The sequence below is a fragment of the Physeter macrocephalus genome, chromosome 13 (genome assembly GCF_002837175.3).
Source record: "Physeter macrocephalus isolate SW-GA chromosome 13, ASM283717v5, whole genome shotgun sequence".
Lineage (NCBI taxonomy): Eukaryota > Metazoa > Chordata > Mammalia > Artiodactyla > Physeteridae > Physeter > Physeter macrocephalus.
Genome location: NC_041226.1, coordinates 71,312,202 through 71,333,177, shown reverse-complemented (window position 1 = coordinate 71,333,177; position 20,976 = coordinate 71,312,202). Strand labels below are relative to the sequence as shown.

Below are 20,976 nucleotides of genomic sequence, written 5' to 3'. Positions count from 1 at the left end.
AGTTGGTTTTCACAGTTATTTCCAGTGCCCACTCACTGTTTGCACATCACAGACTATCAAGGGAACGGTTGAATTCTGTCTCCCAAGTTTGCTGCTGGTCTTGAGGCACAGAGTGACCTGATTCTTTTTTTTTTTTTTTTTTTTTTAAGTTAAGGTCTAGTCGATTTAGTGTTGTATTAGTTTCAGGCATACAGCAAAGTGAGTCAGTTATGCATATACATCTATCCACTCTTTTTTTGATTCTTTTCCCACATAGGCCATTACAGAGTACTGAGTAGAGTTTCCTGTGCTATACAGCAGCTCCTTATTAGTTATCTGTTTTATATATACTAGTGTGTATATGTTGATCCCAGTTCTTCCAATTTATCCCTCCCTACTTACCCCCTGGTAATCATAAGTTTATTTTCTACATCCGTAACTCTATTGTAGATAAGTTCATCTGCACCCTTTTTTTAGACTTCACATATAAGTGATATCATATGGTATTTGTCTTTCTCTGTCTGACTTACTTCACTCAGTATGACAATCTCCAGGTCCATCCATGTTGCTGCAAATGGCATTAGTTCCTTCTTTTTCATGGCTGAGTAATATTCCATTGTATATATGTACCACATCTTCTTTATCCATTCCTCTATTAATGGACATTTAAGTTGCTTCCATGTCCTGCCTATTGTAAATAGTGCTGCAGTGGGGTGCATGTATCTTTTCGAAGTATGGTTTTCTCTGGATATATGCCCAGGAGTGGGGTTGCTGGGTCATATGCCTGATTCTTGAGAGAGAGAGACTTACATTCAGTTACTAGCCAGCTTGGGGGAAGCCCTGTGTCCCACACCTCAAGCACTTCTCTGACCCCTCCCGACAAGGTCCTGTGCCCTGAGCCCCACCTGCTGTAACCTCAGGACAGCAGAGCAGGGCAGGACACTGGGACCTGATGCCCAGCCCTGTCCCCCTTGCTCCGCTCGGCCGGGCAGCACCGAACAGCCCCTCCACTCTGCCAGCTTCCTCCCTCCGCTCCCCAACTCCGAAATCCCCCTTTGTCTCAATACCCTGGAACCACTGCTAAAGTCCGCCAGCACCTTTCCTGGTCTCTGGATAGTCACTGTGTTTTCAGCAACTCTTCTGTGTTTTAGATTTTCCGTCCTCTTTCAACAGGCTTAGAACAGAGACTACTTGTTTTATAGAGAACAGCTCTCTGGAATAATTTGTAAACATCATGTTCATGTTCAACTTCATAAATATGGGGGCTGAGAGTCCTTTTTTAAGCTGAGCAGGGGCTTCAAAACTGATAATACCTTCACAGAGAAGAAGCAGTAATATCCCTACCCATTCATGATAAGACACTGTTTCTGATTCTGTTCTAGAATCACATAGAGGCTTATCAGTTTGGGTCAGTCATTCGTTTACCAATGATTAATCAAATATTAAGGGCATCCTGTACCAGGCCCTGTGTCAGAGACATAGTTTTTGCCCTAGAAGGGCTTAGAGCTCAGTGTATTTTGATTGAAAGGAAGTGTCCATCATTCAGATTGCCCAAGGAGAAGAGTGCTCTGGTTCTCCTTTCTTGCCTGTTCTCTTTTCCTCCCTTTGACCACCTCAGAGCAAGCACTCAATAAGTATCCCCTTCTTTTCTTAGTGCATTTATGCAGAATGGATGACTGTAACCTTGGGACTGCCGATTTCTTTTTTTGTTTGTTTGCCGTGGAATGTACATTTTATTATTTTTTCTTTTTTATGAAGATATAATTGACATATAATATTGTATTAGTTTTAGGTGTAAAACATAATGATTTGATACATGTACATATTGTGAAATGATCACCACAATAAGTCTAGCTAACATCCATCACCACACATAGTTACAGAATTTTTTGTCTCCTGATGAGAAATTTTAAGATCTGCTCTCTTAGCCTCTTTCATATGTACAATACAGTATTGTTAACTATATAGTCACATGCTGTACATTACATCCCCAGGACTCATTATTTATCGTGTAACTGGAAGTTGGTACCTTTTGACCATTTTCACTCATTTCACGCTGCTCCTCCATCTGCTTTCTGTATCTATGAGTTCAGTTTTGTGGGTTTTTTTTTTTTTTAAGATTCCACATATATGTTAGATCATACAGTGTTTGTCTTTCTCTGTTTAACTTATCTCACTTAGCATAATGCCCTCAGGGTCTACCCATGTTGTCACAAATGGCAAGGTTTCCTTCTTTTTATGGCTGAGTAATATTCCAGTGTGTGTGTGTGTGTGTGTGTGTGTGTGTACATATTTTCTTTATTCATCTGTCTATAGACACATTGTTTTTGTGTCTTGCCTGTTGTAAATATTGCTGCAACGAACATGGGGGTCCAGATATCTTTTCAAAGTAGTGATTTCGTTTCCTTAGGGTAAATACCCAGAAGTGGAATTGCTGTATCATATGGTAGTTCCGTATTAAAATGCTAATTTCTCTTATCTACTGTATTAAATTTCCTTCAGTGCAGTAAAGCAGGACCCTTGATACTAATGAACATTCAGGTGTATATATTTTCATTTGGACTTTGAGATACTCTAAGAAATAGTCACACATCTTTATTTTCTGCTGTCTCATCAGTGTGGATTGTACAAAAAGCCAAGGGCAGACACGTGTCTTGGTAGCAGTGAGTCCTCGCCCCAGCTACTCGGGTCGCCCACATGTTTGTAAGTGTGCAGCTGAGAATCAAAACTTTTTTGTGGTAGAAGTTCAGTCCCGTACTTATTGGATACAAATAATAATAAACGCTGTTTATTGTTTAAACTTACGTTTAAAGTGACCTGGTCTTTGTTCTTTTTGGATCTGAACATAAATTCAAAGAAAGGTCTAGCATTCATTACTCATAAAATTGAAGTTTAAGAAAGGGTTTTTACCGAAGAACAGACTTAACATTTTTTATAAGGGAACAAAAATTGAGTGCTCTGAAATTAGTGATTTAACTAGTTAGAAAACTCTTTCAGAGGATACATTTATTTTTGATAATCTCATTAGCTTTCTTTATAGATGCAGTGTCTTTATTATAAAGTTCTGGACAATTTTTAACTGCCTGAGTTTATTAACAAGCAATTCTGTGCTAACCTCTGGAATCCTAGCATTTTTAGAGAGTGAAAAAAAAAACTCATGTAACATTTCTGTCGGCCTCTTTTTTTTTTTTCTTTTTTTTGGTGCTTACTTAGAATATCTCCAAGCAAGATCTTTTAGAACAGAATCTTTTTTTAAATAAGAAAATATGCTTATAAAGAAAGGATAATTATTCTTTAAAAAAATAAAGAAAGAAAAACACTAAGTCAGATGAAGTTGATGGTGCACTGGTTATTTTTTCTGAATGCCCGAAACAAAAAGTATTATTCTAATGATAAGACATCCTATCAACATTTCTCTCTCTGTTAAAGCCTAGTACATATTTTGGATTGGAAACAGGTAATCTCTTTGCACGATAAACTTCATAGACTAGCCAGAAACAATTTCTTTTATAAACTAATACCTTAAAATATTGTTTCCTGGGGCTTCAGACGAAGAAGAGAAATTTCATTAGTCTCATTTATAGTGGGAAGAAGAGAATCTTTTCAAGAGGGGAAGGAATTTGCTACAAACCTAGAATAACCATTTTAAATTCTAAACTATTATGAAACACAAGATCTCAAATCTCTGTTCTAAGTTCTTAAACTTTATTTGTGTGTTGCTCTCCTTACCATAGTTCAGGCAGCTAAAACAGAATAACTCTTGATTCTTGGGGTCTCATTTCCTCCTGTTTTCCACGGTGATTTAAGACATGTTTTTCTTTGACTTAGAATTATACAGCTTAAAAGAAATTCGGGGGCTTCCCTGGTGGCGCAGTGGTTGCGCGTCCGCCTGCCGATGCAGGGGAACCGGGTTCGCGCCCCGGTCCGGGAGGATCCCACATGCCGCGGAGCGGCTGGGCCCGTGAGCCATGGCCGCTGAGCCTGTGCGTCCGGAGCCTGTGCTCCGCAACGGGAGAGGTCACAACAGTGAGAGGCCCATGTACCACAAAAGAAAAAAAAAAAAAAAAAAAAAGAAATTCGGGCAGTCGTGTAACTCACATAGTCTAGGACACTTGTTTTTAGATTTGGGGTCGTTGCCATCTGAATTGTGACCTCAGTATTCATGTGTGTTCTCCTTTCTGTCTTTCATGTTTCGTGGTTTGTACATTGCTCGATTCTCCCAAAACGGTCTTGTAGTTTAGGACGGCAGTGTCTGACTTCTCTCATTCTGCGGGTGGAAGCACTGCTTGGTTGGCTCCCACTTTTGGAACGAGAATCTGATGCTCGTTGTGTCACTCTGGCAGAGGGGGAGTTGGGGCCACCTGTCAGAGTGGAGTGATTCCCACACACACACACCACGCCGTGCCAGTTTTAAGGCAGCAGAGATGCCAGGCATCGAGTGGTGAAGAGGGTAGCTCCTACAATGTGATGCTTTTTTCTCAAAGAAGAGCCTCCCACTCGAAAGCAGTGCCAAATCCGAGGCGCAGCGCTTCATTAAATTGATCACATCTGTTGGCACTTGTGGGTGTTGGCACTGACAAGTGTCTTTCTGTCAGTGCATGTGGGTGTTTTATCCCCCCACCCCCATCCCCACTGCCTATTAGCCTTTGCCTCCCTTTACCTAAGTGATTGGATTATCTCAGGTAAGAGAGACATATACTGAAACGAAGAAAACACTTTCTAAACCAGTCTTTATTAAGTTCTGGATTATAAAGTGTTGATGTTTTCGAATGCTGCACAATTATCCTAGTTGTGTTCTTAAGTGATGAGAGATGTTGCATGGTGTAAGAATAGCTTTCTAGGGTTTTTAAAAAAATTTCCTCTCCTGGGTCATTGGTGCTTAAAATTTAGCAGACTGGATGGAGATGAGATGGAGAACTCTGTCTGAGCCTGAGATGCTTACACAGAGCTATGCACCAGTTAGAATTCCCTATTTGGGGAAGACTTTTTTGAATAAAAATAATTCATAAATGCAACTGCACTGGAGGCGATATCTGCCTCTCAGGATATTTATTTTTACTGTTTTTAACAGTTAATTCTAAATTTAAAACTAAAATAATCAGTTTCTCTTATGCCTTTTTAATATTACTTATGTAATTTTTTTTTTTTTTTTTTTTTTTTTTTTTTTTTTTTTTTTTTGCGGTACGCGGGGTTCTCACTGCTGTGGCCTCTCCCGTTGCAGAGCACAGGCTCCGGACGTGCAGGCTCAGCGGCCATGGCTCACGGGCCCAGCCGCTCCGCGGCATGTGGGATCTTCCCGGACCGGGGCACAAACACGTGTCCCCTGCATCTGCAGGCGGACTCTCAACCACTGCGCCACCAGGGAAGCCCAGGACTTGCTTTTAATGTTAAGAACAGGGAACATTACATTGGGAAATCATATTATGTTTCCTTAAGAGGTATGAACACAGATTGTGGGAGTAGAAGCTTAAAAAATCAAATCCAGGTAAAGGGGCGAGGAAGGGAGAAGTCCATTTGGTTTTTTTTCTTTGGCCGCACTGCGCAGCTTGCAGGATCTTAGTTCTCCGACCAGGGATCGAACCCATGCCCCCTGCAGTGGAAGTGCAGTCCCAACCACTGGACCCCCAGGGAAGTCCCTCCATTTGGTTTCTAGTGAACTACTGAACCTAACGCTTGGTGGACATGCAAACAAATGGCTGAGGTCAGCCTACAACGCCATCTCCCATGCAGGGAGGTGTGGAGCCGGTAGGGGCATAGGAGCTAGAGTTGGGGTGTCTTTTACCGTGTGGAGGAGACTCCATGGTAATTAATGGGTTCGTTTAAGGGTTCTATTTGCATATAAACTGCTGATACGAGAAAATCCTGGAAGTGGTCTGACGCAGACTCAGGACGACGTGTTACCAGAGGAAGGGCTAAGTGAACACACGTACGCCGGGATGGAGAGGACAAGCCTTACGGTGTCACCCTCCATCCATCACTGTCGTATGTCAGAAGGCGTGGGCGTACCCATGCTGTGGCGTGGTGCGTTGTGAGTGTCACCTCTGCTTCGCCAGCTGGACCCTGTGCTCACCTGCTGAAACATGTGAGGCCTTTCTTGAAATCATCCTAAAAGGAATTAACTAATACGTTAGCTTTAGGGTTATTTTGGCCTTATTTATTTATTTATTTATTTATTTATTTATTTATTTAAGCCTTGGTGTCTGTGAACATTTGTCTGCTAATGATTGCTACCAAATGTCCAAAGAAAATAATAAATTCCTGGGACTTCCCTGGCGGTCCAGGGGTTAGGACTCCACGCTTCCAATGCAGGGAGTGCAGGTTCGATTCCTGGTCGGGGAGCTAAGATCCCACATGCCAAACGGCGGGGCCAAAAAATAATAATAAATTCCAATAACTATGTAAACACCCCAGCGCAGTCATGTCTAATGTAACAGGGCTCTGTTGTTGTGGCTCGTAACTGTATTTCTTGGTATTACGTATAAAACGTAATTAATTTCTACAAGTGAAATTATCCATAGTTTGCTTGTTGGAACTAAATATTCCGATATACAGTGGTTTGCGATAAAGAGAACTTGGCTCCCAGGCACTGTGCCACCTGGGCTATTGGAGAGGCACTGCTCTAGGGCAGCAGGAGGTGGGGGGAGGCTGGCGTGGGCTCGCTCTAAGAAAGTGTGTTACACGACCCCACGTTAAAACCGAAATGGGCTGTCATGGAAAGTGACACCCATCACTGACGTTCCTGAAGTCAAGGCCCCGTGGCCCCCTGCTGGAAACATCTTGGAAGCGATTCCGGCCTTCCCATCACTGCAAGGGAGGTTACAGGCACAACCTCCAAGAGCGCTCCAGCTCTTCCTCCACTGCGGTTCTGTGATTCGTCAGTTCCCCGCCCCTTCCGGTAGATAATCAGGTGCTGCGGATTCTGGAGCTTGGAGGAGTTGCTCCAAAGAGCCAGGCCTGGTGCCCGGGATGCAGCGGTGAGCAAGCTTCCCATCTGGGGTGATGCTCCTTGACCTTTAGCATCCAAATCACCTGGGGGGCTGGTTCAGAGGCTTACAGCTGGGGTCCACCCTCGAGTTTCTGAGTCCGAGGTTCTGGGTGGGGCCTGAGAGTCTGCCTTTCTTACAAGATCTCAGGGCAGGTCCATGGACCACACGCTGTGAGTGGCGCTGGTTTAGTGCAATGGTCTCAACTGGGCGTGATCCCCTCCCACCCCCCAGGACATCTGGCAAAAGTCTGACATTTTTGCTCGTCACCACTGAGGGCCGGAAGTGCTACTGGCATCTCATGGGTAGAAACAAGGGAGGCTCTAAACATCCTACGATGCAGAGAATTGACCCACCCAAATGTCAGCAGTGCCAAGGGTGAGAAACCCCATCTGGGGAAAATACAGAAAAATCAAGCATTTGCAATAAAGTGTGAGAAGACCGTAGTGAGTGATTGTGCTGAGGGCAGTTGAGGTGCTACGCTGGGCCTAACTTAACCTAGGGGGTCAGTTAGGGGCACCGGGGTGTGTGAGACAGACCCTGCTCTCGGGGCAGTCAGGCGTGCACACAGTAGGACCCCTTGCTGTTGTTCTAACTGTGAATAAAGCCCAGTGAATTGGGAAGGGAGGCTGCCCAAGAGAGTGGGAGTGGGTCACACAGCCTTCGTGACCTTTGGCAGCTGAATAAGACGGCAGGATTCTGCCCGGAACGTTCTAGCCTAAGAGAGTGGAATGTGCAAAGCCCAGTGAGCAGGTTGACCCGGGTGCCTGGACTGTAGACCCAGGGAACCCGGAGAGAGGCTGTGTCGCCCAGCAGCAAGGCCTTACGTGCCATTCTCAGCATTGGGACCCCTTTATCATGTCAGCAGCAGGAAGGGTTGGAAAGGCTTACAGCAAGAGTGGTCGTTGTGTTTTATGGGACAGTGGATTCCAAATCGGTGAGGCTTTCTTGTTTGTTGATCATTTGGCCTGGTGAAAAGCCTTCTGGTGCCTCAGCTCTACAGCCAAATAAAACTTTTCTGTATTCTATTAATTCTGCCTGTTTGTACGTTAAATTTGGAAATTTGACATATGGAGAGTCCCAAGAAAAGCTGAAAGGATCAGAAAATGTTGGCCTTTGTGTCCTTTTGCTTGACTTCCGAATCTCTCCAGCCATCATAGCCTGTTTGTGACTGGGACACTCTCCCCGCCAGCCTACTGGGCCCTTGGCAGCATGGGGTTCAGTCCTGTTCACAGTTTGTTGACAGTCCATGGGGCTCGGCTGGATGCAGACCCTCGATATGTTGAGAGGAGTCTCCACCCACACGTAGAAAGTTCAAGGCTCGCAGCACTTCCCAACCCAGACCCCACAGCTGTTTCAGGACAGGGAGCCCAGGACTTTAATCCTGGGGTTTTGCTGATGATTCTGATTCTTACGTATTCACTTCACTCAGGATCTGCATCTCTCTCTCTCACACACACACACACACACACACCCCTTAATTGTTGGTTTCTTGCTCAAGCAGTTTAATGAGAACCAAGGTGCATCTTTTCACTGAATAACAAACTTGGCACATTTTTGGTGACAAGGTGACAGAGCAGCCACCCCCTTGCATCAAAGCCCCATTGGAAGACCCTCTCCCTCAAACCTGGGGTGGGTTTGCTGATTCATGTGCAACAAACACTGAATGCTTTCTGGGGTCCCGGCACTATACCAAGTGATTTTTTTTTAATGTGTAGTTTTTAGTATGGTTTTTAATACATGCACATAGTTAAGAAAATTTAGACAGTATGAAACATTACCCGGTGAAAAGTAAGACTTCCTCCTTCTCCTACCTGAATTTTTCTTCTTAAAACTGTTCAGAAACTACTGTAGTTAGTTTCATGTGTGTTCTCCAGAGATATGTTTTGCACTTACAAGCATAGTTATGTAACTTTTAACACAAGTGGCCAGGTATTTCTATATATTTTTTCTCTCTCAAGTAGGGGATATATAGGTAATGTTGCCCCCATTTTATTGATGAAGTCACTGAGACGGTTAGTAAAAGTAACTTGCTCAAGGTGACTTGGTAAATGGCAGAGCTGGAATTTAGACCAGGAGTTCCGGTTTTAAGCAGAGGTGACCACCTAAGATTGATGGGCACCTCCTCCAAGTGGGTTCACTTTGCCCTACCTCAAACTTAGGGGTGTTTTTAATTTTTATTTTATTTTTTTAAGTAAGTTTTTAAATTGAAGTATAGTTGATTTACAATGTTGTGTTGATTTCTGCTGTACAGCAAAGTGATTCAGTTATACATATATATACATTCTTTTTTAAATATTTTCCATTATGGTTTATCACGGGATATTGAATATAGTTCCCTGTGCTATAGAGTAGGACCTTGTTGCTTATCCATCCTGTATATAAAAGCTTACACCTGCTCACCCCAACCTCCTCCTCTCCCTTGGCAACCACCAGTCTGTTCTCTATGTCCATGATTCTGTTTCTGTTTCATAGATAGGTTCATTTGTGTCATATTTTAGATTCCATATATAGGTGATAACATATGGTGTTTGTCTTTCTTTTTCTTCTTTTTAATAAATTTATTTATTTATTTATTTTTGGCTGCGTTGGGTCTTCGTTGCTGCACGCGGGCTTTTCTCTAGTTGCGGCGAGCGGGGGCTACTCTTCGTTGCGGTGGGCGAGCTTCTCATTGCGGTGGCTTCTCATTGTGGAGCATGGGCTCTAGGCTCATGGGCTTCAGTAGTTGTGGCATGTGGGCTCAGTAGTTACGGCTCACGGCTCTAGAACACAGGCTCAGTAGTTGTGGTGCATGGGCTTAGTTGCTCTGCGGCATGTGGGATCTTCCCGGACCAGGGCTTGAACCCATGTCCCCTGCATTGGCAGGCAGATTCTTAACCACTGCGCCACCAGGGAAGTCCCATGTCTTTCTTTTTCTGACTTGCTTCACTTAGTATGATAATCTCTAGGTCCATCCATGTTGCTGCAAATGGCATTATTTCATTCTTTTTTTTTTTTTTTTTTTTTTGTGGTACGCGGGCCTCTCACTGTTGTGGCCTCTCCCGTTGCGGAGCACAGGCTCCGGACGCACAGGCTCAGCGGCCATGGCTCACGGGCCCAGCCGCTCCGCGGCATGTGGGATCCTCCCGGACTGGGGCACGAACCTGTGTCCCCTGCATCGGCAGGCGGATTCTCAACCACTGCGCCACCAGGGAAGCCCTATTTCATTCTTTTTTATGGCTGAGTAATATTGTGTATATTACTCAATATACTGTGTATATTGTGTATATACATTGTGTATGTATACCACATCTTCTTTATCCATTCAGCTGTCAGTGGACATTTAGCTTGTTTCCATGTCTTGGCTGTTGCGAATAGTGTTGCTATGAACATAGGGTCTTTTTAGGTCTTTTAGGTCTTTAAAAAGACCTAAACTTAGGTCTTTTTAAAATGTTTGTTCACCATCTACCTCGATGAGGAGGTGAGGGTGTCACAAAGGAGCAGAGAGGAGCATCACATATGCCCTTTCTTCTCCTCCTGAGCAGTTCAGCTCTGGCCTCCAGCTTGCATCCACCAACCACCCACCAGTGGATAGCACACCCTCCCCCCTCAGAAGGCCATTTAGGGACCATCAGTTCTTCCTGGAGCTCAGCCCCACCCAAGCTGCTTACTACAGCGGTCACATTTCTGGTGATGCTTTGGCTTCCCGTTGATGCTTGAGTGTCCATGCATGTGGGCTCACTGGTCCTGCATCCTGCATCCTTCAGAGCTATTCCACGATGGTAGCAGAGCAGACGTTCCTAAGCCACCAGGTGTTCAGAGAGCCCAGACTCCACCCGGAATGGGTAGACACTCTCAGAGCAGTGCTGGACTCCAACCCTGGGAGTTGTCGAGATTCTCAGAGCAGATTGGAGATTCCCGTCGCCCCCTGTTGTGACAGCAGCAGCGACTGCTGGGTCCTGTGCAACCAGATGCAGTGCGTACACCCCCAGTGGGAGTTCTCGGCACGCCCCGTCAGCATGGCCTGTTAGGTGACTGGCCAGGTGGGAGGAAGGAACTTGCCCCCGGTGACTCTGCCTTGAGATGTCTTTGTGGCCAGGGCTGCATTACAGTGCCTCCCAAAGGCTCTGGGCACCTGCTGGGGTCCCCTTGAGAAGGGGATGTGTGTGCCATGTCGAGGGTGCTGTCTAACCAGAAATGTGGGTCTAACACACTCACCCACAGAGAAATGCTGTCTGAAGACCAAACTGTTTTTAAATTGTGGCTGTTGAAGGTGCATGCTTAGAATTTTAGTTCCAGGTGTTAGCAAGACTGAGGTATGTCGCGTGACTTTTGTATTTGTCATTTCTCCTGACTGGCAGCTAACAAGGAGGGGACGCATTCCACGTTCTGGGTGTTGCTAAGTATCCTTCTGGGAGCAGTGGCCATGCTGTGCAAAGAGCAAGGGATCACCGTGCTGGTAAGAGCCGAAGTGCCATCGGGGCCTGTCTCCCTACACCCCCTTTCCCTCCCGTAAGGACATTTTGGGCTGCCCTGGCCCTGCGACCTCCTCTGCTGCACCCTGTTACTGGCCTTCAGGCCTGCACCGTTCTGGACCAGTTAATTACCTGTGCTGTCATGCTCCTGGCGGTTGGCGTGGGAATTGACTGTCTCAGCTGCCTCTCATCAGAACTGGTGGACACGGAGCGGGGACAGTTTCTGAAGAGCGGTGATTAGCCCTCTTGGAGAGGTCCTAGGGAAAAGAGAAGCAAGACTGCCGTGGCTTTTCTGGGGTGCTCTCAGGTTTGGGCAGTCCTAAATACAGCAGTGTCCTAAATACAGCAGTTCTCTGACCCCACCACTGCTCCTGGTCCCGATTAAACATGCATTGATGTGCGTTATGTTATACCCAGCTTCACCCGGAAATGTCAGAGAGGAGAGGAGAGGAATCTGAAGAGTCCAGGCATGCGCCTCCTACGTCCGATCTAAGTTGAAGCCCCCAAAAGAGAGAGGCATTGAAATGCATGCACTCTCCTTTTTCTCCATTCTAGCCAGTTTCCCACCTTACATTATTACAGGGAAACAGACATTAGGGATATGCACGGACATAGAGAAATGGAAAACAGAGATGGGGGGGTGTGTGGCTCGTATCGGAAGCTGTGGGAAAGAAAGAGCGGTCCAAGCTCTTTGGGATTTGACAGCAGCCGAGGCAAAGATCAGTGGTTTTATTGGGCTTGGTCTGTAAGATTAAGGTTAGCCAGCTAGGAAATGGCATAGAATTGCTGTGCAAAGATACTTGAATTTCATGAGTTATTTTTTAAAAGTTTGCTCTAAACCAGTGTTTCTCAACCTTGGCAGCACTGGTATTGGGGGATGAATCATTCTTTCTTTGGGGTGTGTCCTGTGTATCATAGGATATGTTCCTGGTCTCTACCCACTAGATGCCAGAAGGACACCCACCCTCAGTTGTGACAACCTAAAATGTCTCCAGATATTGCCAGACACCCCCTGGTGGGAGGGGGAGGACAAAATCGACCTGCGAGAAACACTGCCGTAACCCCGTGCTTGTCTCAAAGTGGGGGTTTTGAGGACAGGTAGCAACTGCACCATCTGGGAGGGTATTCGAAATTTATGATCTCAGACCCCACCCCAGGCCTGCTGAATCAGAATCTCCCCTTAACAAGGCCCCCAGGTGACTCCTACATCCATCAATGTTTGAGAAGCACTACAAAATTAGGTTGAATTTACATGAATAAAGATACGGTGAAATTGAGCAGCTTTCAAAAAAAATCTGACTAGAATGTGGACATTTCAGTGATGAATTTCAATGATGAATTTCAACGGGAAGGAGGAGGGAGTGCCAAACTCGTGTTTAGCTCAGTCCTCGTGACGCCATGTCCCCGTCATCCCTGGGTGACTGTCCTATAGCTCCCAGGCAGAAAAACAAATGGTATAAGAAGACAGCGCAGCTCAACAGGGAGCTTCTGCCTTTTAGAAAATGGTTCAGACCCAGGCAGAAATGGCCCTCTGTGACCCACTAAAATCATTCATCTAATGGGTGGATAAAATCAGGATTCTGTGAAGTGATTAACCTAGCACTGGCCTGTGTATTGGATAATTAATGGCTCCCAGCATTTATGGGAGGGGGTTAAGTAGGGATGCCACCCTTGCTCTGAAAACCACAAATTACCACTGGCTTCTGATGATTTATGATCTTCTTTGCCACGAAGCCCCATACTAAAAAGAGCCCCATCATTGAGGGACAGCTTGAACCGTCTACGCTGTGTATGTTCTGACCACTTTACCTGCTTCCGGCAGGGAGTTTGGCCACATGACGTTGCTTGCAGTGGCCACATTTGTAGGAAGTCCACTGCAGGGTAGAGAGTAGAGTCCAAGGCCAGATGAGCCTTCAGCCTGTGACCGTAGGTGTCATAGCTTCGCAGCCATCACCTGCTAGAAAGGAACTATCGTGATGCTACTGGAAGCTGTTAGCGTCAGTGGAGCTGCAGGATCACACTCCCAAGGGCCAGTGGATCCACATAATCGGAGTTACTTGTCATCCCCCTGAAAGTTGTGGGCAAAGGTGGCTGTCCTCCACACCGTGGGGTCAGGCTGGCCGAGGCTCTGCTGTCTTCAGGGTGTGGTTTCCAGCGTCACTCTGAATATCTCCATCATCTCTGCCACAGCTGGACGGGAAACCGAGGGGGGCAGGGTGCCCCAGTCTATGCCCAAACCTCCAAGATGGCACGTTATCACTTCTGCCCGCATCCCATAGGCTGGAACTCAGTCACGTGACCATGCTTTCCTGCAGGGCTGTCAGTGTGCCCGGCAGGAAGGGAGATCTAGCGGACAACCAGGAGGGTGAACCTGAGAGGTCTCCGGAGCCCCACCGGGAGGTTCTACGTTCTGCTACCACTCTTCTGTGGCATTTGCCCAAATCAGGCAGCACCTGGGGTTCCTGAAGTGTAATTACTTACTTGGCTGGGTTTTCAGGGTTGACGGCTGCCTTTATCTTCTTAGGCCCGACCACTGCACAGGTGTTGGCTCTTACAATAAGGGACTCATAGTAAAGAAAAAAGTAGAAGAGGGGCCTCTGCAGAACTTCTCCTGGGAACCCCAAAGGTCTAGCTCTCCTGCATCTTATATGCAGACTAACAGGGATTTACTAGATACAATACATTAGCTCATTTCATAGGAACGATAGGATTTTTTGGTTTTGTTTTTAGAGCTAAAGAGGTCATATGTGATGATCTAATCCAGGACATTTCTTGTCTAGATTCAGCAATAAAATTGTGACGGATAATTGTTATCTAATCAGAGTTAGGCTCTCCCATCGCTGATTCCTTGCTTTGCTCTCTCAGGGTTTGAATGCCGTCTTTGACATCTTGGTGATAGGCAAATTAAATGTTCTGGAAATGGTCCGGAAGGTACTACATAAGGACAGATCATTAGAGGTGAGTATCTGCTTTTGTCTCCAGCCCAGACGTGGAAAATGTCAAGTACCTGCAGATTTAAAATGCCATTTTCAAAGTACTTCTTGCGACTTTGAATTCTAAAATAGCCAGCCCTTTAAAGCACGGTGTCAGTGCGGTTCAGCCAGAACTGCTGCACCTTTGTACCTGGCGTGGCCACACTTTTATCTGAAAACCCTGTGACATCAGGGGCCTTGCGGTGTCCTTTCAGAACACTGGTGTGCTCAGGTCTGAGGGCCTCCTCTTCAGAATGAGTCTCCTGGCCTTGGGGGGATCAGGGGTGCTCTACGTGCGCTGGAAGATCATGGGCACTGGCCCTCCGTCCTTCACCGAAGTCGACAACCCTGCCTCCTTCGCCAGTAGCATGCTGGTCAGGGTGAGTCCTGAGTCTGCCCTCCGATGGGTCCTCTTCTTTGCCCACCAGATTCCCAGCTCTCCCCTCCCTCCCTCTCCCTCCTCCTCCCCCCTCCCCCTCCTCCTCCCTCCCTCCCCCTCCTCCTCCCTCTTATTTATTTATTTATTTATTTTTGGCTGTGTTGGGTCTTTGTTGCTGCGCGCGGGCTTTCTCTAGTTGCGGCGAGCGGGGGCTACTCTTCCTTGCGGTGCACGGGCTTCTCATTGCAGTGGCTTCTCTCATGCTGGAGCACGGGCTCTAGGCGCACGGGCTTCAGTAGTTGCGGCACGCAGGCTCAGTAGTTGTGGCACACGGGCTTAGTTGCTCTGCGGCATGTGGGATCTTCCCGGACCAGGGATCGAACCCATGTCCCCTGCATTGGCAGGCGGATTCTCAACCACTGCGCCACTGGGGAAGCCCTGAAACCAGGTTTTTATTAGGACATTGAGAAGGTATAAACCCTTTGTATTTCCTTTCTAAACAAAATTAAAGAGGAGTGGTTTAGAAAATGTCAGGTTTCTTGCCAGCCTCCTTAAATTGTCCCCTAACCCCATCACTTTCGTTATAAAGGAAATTGACATGGCGGGGTTAAGATAAAATATAACCACATTGGCAGTATCCTTTTTTTTTTTTTGGCCACACGTCGCAGCATGTGGGATCTTAGTTCCCCGACCAGGGATCAAACCAGTGCCCCCTGCAATGGAAGCATGTAGTCCTGACCACCCCCTGTGGTCTCTTTAAAAGTCTATGGTGTCCAGACTTTCTTGTAAAGGTTTGCTTTTTCTGAAGGCAAGGGTATCTTAGCTGTGCCTTCAGAGACAGAAATCAAGGACCGTAGGACCCTATACTTATGATGCCAGGCACATGGGTGACCCCTGGGCCTCAGATTTCCTAGGTCACAGACTTCGGGCATTAGTGAGTAATCAGGACATAGTGTCACCAGAAATATAACAAATGTATAGCAGAGTCTGGTGGCCTTGCTGTATTTTTATCTACTAAAAATCTCAATGCATTTAGTAAACTGCAAACTACAGCCCCTGCCCAAGTAGAACGTGGCAACATCTTATTTTATACAACTGCTCTCCTTGAGCAGAAACATGGATGCCTCCAAAGTGAAGCTAGGATATATTTTTTTTCCAAGTTCAGTATCAAATAAATGTTTGTTTTTCTTTTGACTGACAGGCCATAAACTATAATTACTACTATTCCTTGAATGCCTGGTTGCTGCTGTGCCCCTGGTGGCTGTGTTTTGATTGGTCAATGGGCTGCATCCCCCTCATTAAGTCAGTCGGGGACTGGAGGGTAATTGCTCTGGCAGCACTCTGGTTCTGCCTAATTGGCCTGATATGCCAAGCCCTGTGCTCTGAAGACAGCCACAAGAGACGGTAAGAGGCCGAGCCGAATTTTAACTTCCACACTGGGTGGAGTCAGAGCATTTTGCTAAATCCAGCACTGATCATTTTAACGGTTTTGTGGAAGTAATATCTAAGGACCTTTATTTCAAATACATGTTTATGGCCAGGATGAGTTCTATCCATTTGGAATCCATGGCTGGCTTCAACTAGTGGGGAGTGAACTTGGAGGGGGCGGGGTGCAGATGACTGCTTTCTCTCTCCCTCCCTCTTTCCCCGTGAAGCAGCATTTTGAGATCCTTTTCGCTGTAGGTGGTAAAGAGTAATTTATGGTCAGAACTGAGAGTGTAATTGATGTGTGTTGAGGCCATTATTTCACAATTCTGCTTCAGAAAACCCTAGTGGATGCTACAGTGATTCCTTCTCTTGTTATTTGGTACAAAATAAATTGCCACCCCAAAGAGCCTATTCTTTCTCACACCCCAGCAAAGGGAAAAAAAGGTTACTGAGAAAATAATTGGTAGAAAAACAAATGTGTTTTATGAGAAAGAAAGCTATTTAAGATGATTTCCTTTAAGCATAAGTGTTGATGGAATTAGATTAGTAATTTCTCAAAATAAATTCAATTTTAAGTTTACCTGTGGCTTAAATTTGGTACGTAGTTCTAAAGGGCGACAAACCATAATCCCAATCCACTATACATGTGCCATAGGATTTTTCTAGTACTACAGGCACAGGGTCTGGGAAGGAGCCACCAAATTTGACCTGGCTTTTTTTGTTTGTTTGTTTTTTAATTTTATTGAAGTATAGTTGAGTTACAATGTTATGTTAATTTCTACTGTGCAGCAAAGTGATTCAGTTATACATATACATTCTTTTTCATATTCTTTGCCATTCTGGTTTATCGCAGGATACTGAATATAGTTCCCTGTGCTGTACAGTAGGACCTTGTTGTTTGACCTTGCTTCTTAATTCACCCTCTTACATCTGTGGGAGATTGGGAATGATTGCCTACTTCCAGAAGTGTTCCATTGCTCTTGGCTTTCTTTTTACTTGACTGAAATTTATGCCATAGCACCCGAAAATGATATTAGTTTATTTCAGATTTCATGAAGTTTAAACCAGTTAAGTAGCATTACTTCTGTTAAGTTTGGCGGGGAGGGGGGACTAAAGTGGTCTAATTGGGACCAATATCCATTGAGCTAGTCAACACCTACACAGTTTAAGGTATAGTTAGGAGCAGGTGCATTCATAGGCCTCGCACAGTAATCATTCTAACTTTATTCATATGAATTTTGTGACTTGTAAGTTTTATCCTTATGCTTGACGCTAAGTGCCTTAGTAAGATTTTTATATCTTATCCTAATGCTGCCTGGTTAGACCCTCTCTACTGATGCCGTTTCTCAGTTGCTGGCATGAAAAAAGGGGGGGGGGCCTTTATCGTGAATTTAATGTTAAGGAGGACATTTTTCTTGAACAGTCTAAAAGTAACCATTTTAATTCTCGTCTTCCAGGATCCTCACCCTGGGCCTGGGATTTCTCATCATCCCATTTCTTCCTGCGAGTAACCTGTTCTTCCGAGTGGGCTTCGTGGTGGCAGAGAGGGTCCTGTACCTCCCCAGCGCTGGGTACTGCATGCTGCTGACCTTTGGATTTGGAGTTCTTAGTAAACATACTAAGAAAAAGGTATTGGCCCAGAGCGGTGGTGCCATTCCTGACCAAGACGATGGGTGGATTTTACTCATGACATTTCCCATGTCCCTCTCTTCTTAAGAAACTGATTGCTGCTTTCGTCCTGGGAATTTTATTCATAAACACGCTGAGATGCGTGATTCGCAGCGGCCAGTGGCGGAATGAGGAACAGCTTTTCACAAGCGCCCTGTCTGTGTGTCCTCTCAATGCCAAGGTATGTTGGCTGCCATGTTTTAAGTTCGACAGCTGAGTAAGGAGAATGTTGTTTACCTTCACACGGAATCCGGCATATGACCTTGATCATATACTTGGGGTTTTTCTTTTTTTTTTTTTTTTAAATGATTTTGACAAAATTTATTAAAATTGCACTTAGCCAAAATAATACAAAAGAAATCATTAAAACCAGACAATGTCAGAGAAACAGCAGATTACCTAAACAAGTTTTTACTCATCTTCCAGTTGGTCCAAATCATGGATTAAAGTGGTGGCAGGGAAGGTTACTCCACATATCTAGTCTGGGGTCCGGGGAGGCCCACAGTCGAACCATTTAGAGCACACTTTTCAAAACACGTGCTCCGGCTTCCTGAGATCTGTAACCGGAAGGTGATAATACCTGTGAGTGGACAGCAGTTCAGTTCCGTTCAGGAAGTCCTTCCCACGGGAAGGACCCTGTGGGGTGTTCAGTAGCACACGTTTCTATCACCTGTGACTTCTCTACTTGGGATTCTTTTTGCCAGACTAGGTGAAAATAAATGTACAGACTTTAAAATTGGCAGTGTTTTTGTTGACGCAGTCTGGTACGAGTTCGTTTCACTTGCATCCTTGATGAATTCAGTCTCTTCACTTACCCAGCTGTGCCGCTTTGGGCAAAGGGGCGGGGGGACTGGGCCGGGAGGGACACGGGACGACAGTGCCGATCTCCTGGGTTTGTTGTGAGGCTTTAATGAAATGTGGCCTCTGAAGTGCCCTGACATGGTACTTAGAACATAGTAGGTGATCCAGAAATGTTTGCTTCCATAGGCTTCTTTCAGTTTTGGTTGTCTCATTAAATGAAAAGAAGGGAATGATACTTGCTCAAAATGGGAGACCAAGGAGTTAGGTTAGAAGAATTCTCTGTTAGTATAGATCATTATTATTATTAAATAACAGTCCCGTTCTCCTTCGGTGTCATCAGAATTGGAGCTTCCTAGGATGCTTAATTGTGATGGGGAAGTGGGGGGAGGATAAAAACTCCCTGGAGTTCTGTCTCGTTTCCACATTCTATATTTAAGAGAAAACGGTGATTTCAGGCAAAATTATATGAAGAAATCTAATGAATAGTTGATGTCTTATTGTGACCGTGGAGTGAGGGATAGTATAAAAGGTGCTGACTCCTTGTTTGTCTTTTCCTTGGATTAAAAAAAACCTTGTTCGTGTTTTATAGTTAGAGGCTGAGATAAAAGAGTGAATTATTTCAAGCTTTTATTGTTAATTTGATTTGCTGACCTAGCCATTTATTTTATGCTATTAAAAATAAATTGCCTGTGATTTAATTTCATAATGTTAATAGATTTGCTTTATTTTTACTTTTCTGTTTGAATGGCAGTAATTACCCCCTCTATTTATATAGTTCTTCCCCAGAAGGAACTCAGATTTCTTTGTAGAGGCTCTATCATTAATCTCCATTATCCTCCCTCGAAGGTTGTCAGAGAGAGGTTATTTTCTTTAATTTTCCAAATGAAAGAAACTGAGGCATGGAAAGATGGAGCTGACTTTATCTAAGTTAGTAACTTAGGTGGTAGATACAGGCCTGGTATAGTGCTGTGCCCAGGTTACCCTAGTAAATGAGGGGGGCATGGGACATATGTGATGTTTGAGCCTATACCTCTGCCTTATGAGTTCATGTGTTATAGGTTAGAAAACACAGGGGGTGTGCAGATGGCCATGCACATAATCATATGTCTGTGTGTGTGGTTTTCTCTTTTAAATTTACGACATACACACAAGACCTCACCTTCAGAGTGGACCCAGTAGTGATAAGCCTTTCCAAGAACATTTTTCAGTGATTCCCATTCAGTATGAGCAAGATAGGTTTCTTTTTTTTTTTTTTTTACTTTCCACTATAAACTGAAGTATAATAAAGTTCTCTTTACTTCCTTTTTTGGGAGGCGGGGAGCTAGGTTGATTTCAGGGAAGAGATCTCATTTAGAAAGACACTGGTTTCATTCAACTCTATTGCAGGAGATACATTTTCTGCACTCATTTCCACTTTACATTCACTGACTGTTAAGTAAGCAGTTGGCACCTGGCTGTCAATTAGGCCCAGATTTACAAATGAGACTCAGTGCTGTGCCTGGTCTGCATTTGAATTACCCACAGTCCCTTGCATAGGGTAGGAACCCAGTATTAGTGACTGAATTGAGACAATAGAAATTAAATTCCTACTATGGATGAGACACCAAGTACCCGATTGTATTTGCAGCCATTCTTAGTTTTCGAGCCTTGAAAGTGTGTGACACTTTGTATCAACCCTGGGATACAATTCTAAATTCTTTTAACAGTGCGAGGGATCATATACCACAATGAGGTATCTCCTTAAGGATGAGCCAGGATGGGTTATAGGATTTTTATGTGTTTAAAACATTTTAAGTTTAACATGAAGTTTTAACAGGAAATTTGAAACAAACTGGTTTTAGCATTGCTCTTGAATGTACCTCCTTCCCTTGTGGATGCTTTCACTTCGTTTGCCTTTACATATCCTCGGGTTGCAACGGTGGGTTTTCTCTGTGGCTTCTGTGCTGGTTCGTTGCCTCAGCATGTGAATCACAAAGGCAGAAGGGAAAGTTCAAGGATAAATAGGCTTTTTCAATCCTTTACATTCCCGGGAAACAAAAATCACTTATTCTTTAAACTCTAGTTTAGGTAAACTGTTTCCTAGGGGTTTGGTTTGGTTTTTCACAATGGGTTATCTAGGCAGCTGTTTCCTATTTAAATACTTCCCTCCATGTCACCCATAGGATAAGGCTGGCCTCTGGGTAAACTTGTTTACCAATCTTAATTATGGACAGCTTGTCTTCTAGGGGGCTATCCAATTTTTTAACTAGTTCCATTGAATTCACTGCAGTCTGATTTTGCAAAGCAACCCTCCGCCCTCCCCTGATCTCCTG

At 44.8% G+C, this 20,976-nt stretch overlaps 1 protein-coding gene across 2 annotated transcripts in view; it reads left to right on the top strand.

The window, feature by feature from the left end:
- TMTC4 (transmembrane O-mannosyltransferase targeting cadherins 4) overlaps window positions 1–20,976 on the top strand; it is a 57,958-nt gene that overhangs the window by 21,193 nt on the left and 15,789 nt on the right. For both annotated transcript variants that reach the window (XM_024123137.3, XM_024123138.2), the window contains exons 6-11: window positions 11,303–11,400; window positions 14,282–14,374; window positions 14,604–14,768; window positions 15,969–16,171; window positions 17,653–17,824; window positions 17,913–18,044. In XM_024123137.3, the coding sequence (XP_023978905.1) occupies window positions 11,303–11,400; window positions 14,282–14,374; window positions 14,604–14,768; window positions 15,969–16,171; window positions 17,653–17,824; window positions 17,913–18,044 (863 nt within the window). The remainder of the gene's footprint in view (window positions 1–11,302; window positions 11,401–14,281; window positions 14,375–14,603; window positions 14,769–15,968; window positions 16,172–17,652; window positions 17,825–17,912; window positions 18,045–20,976) is intronic.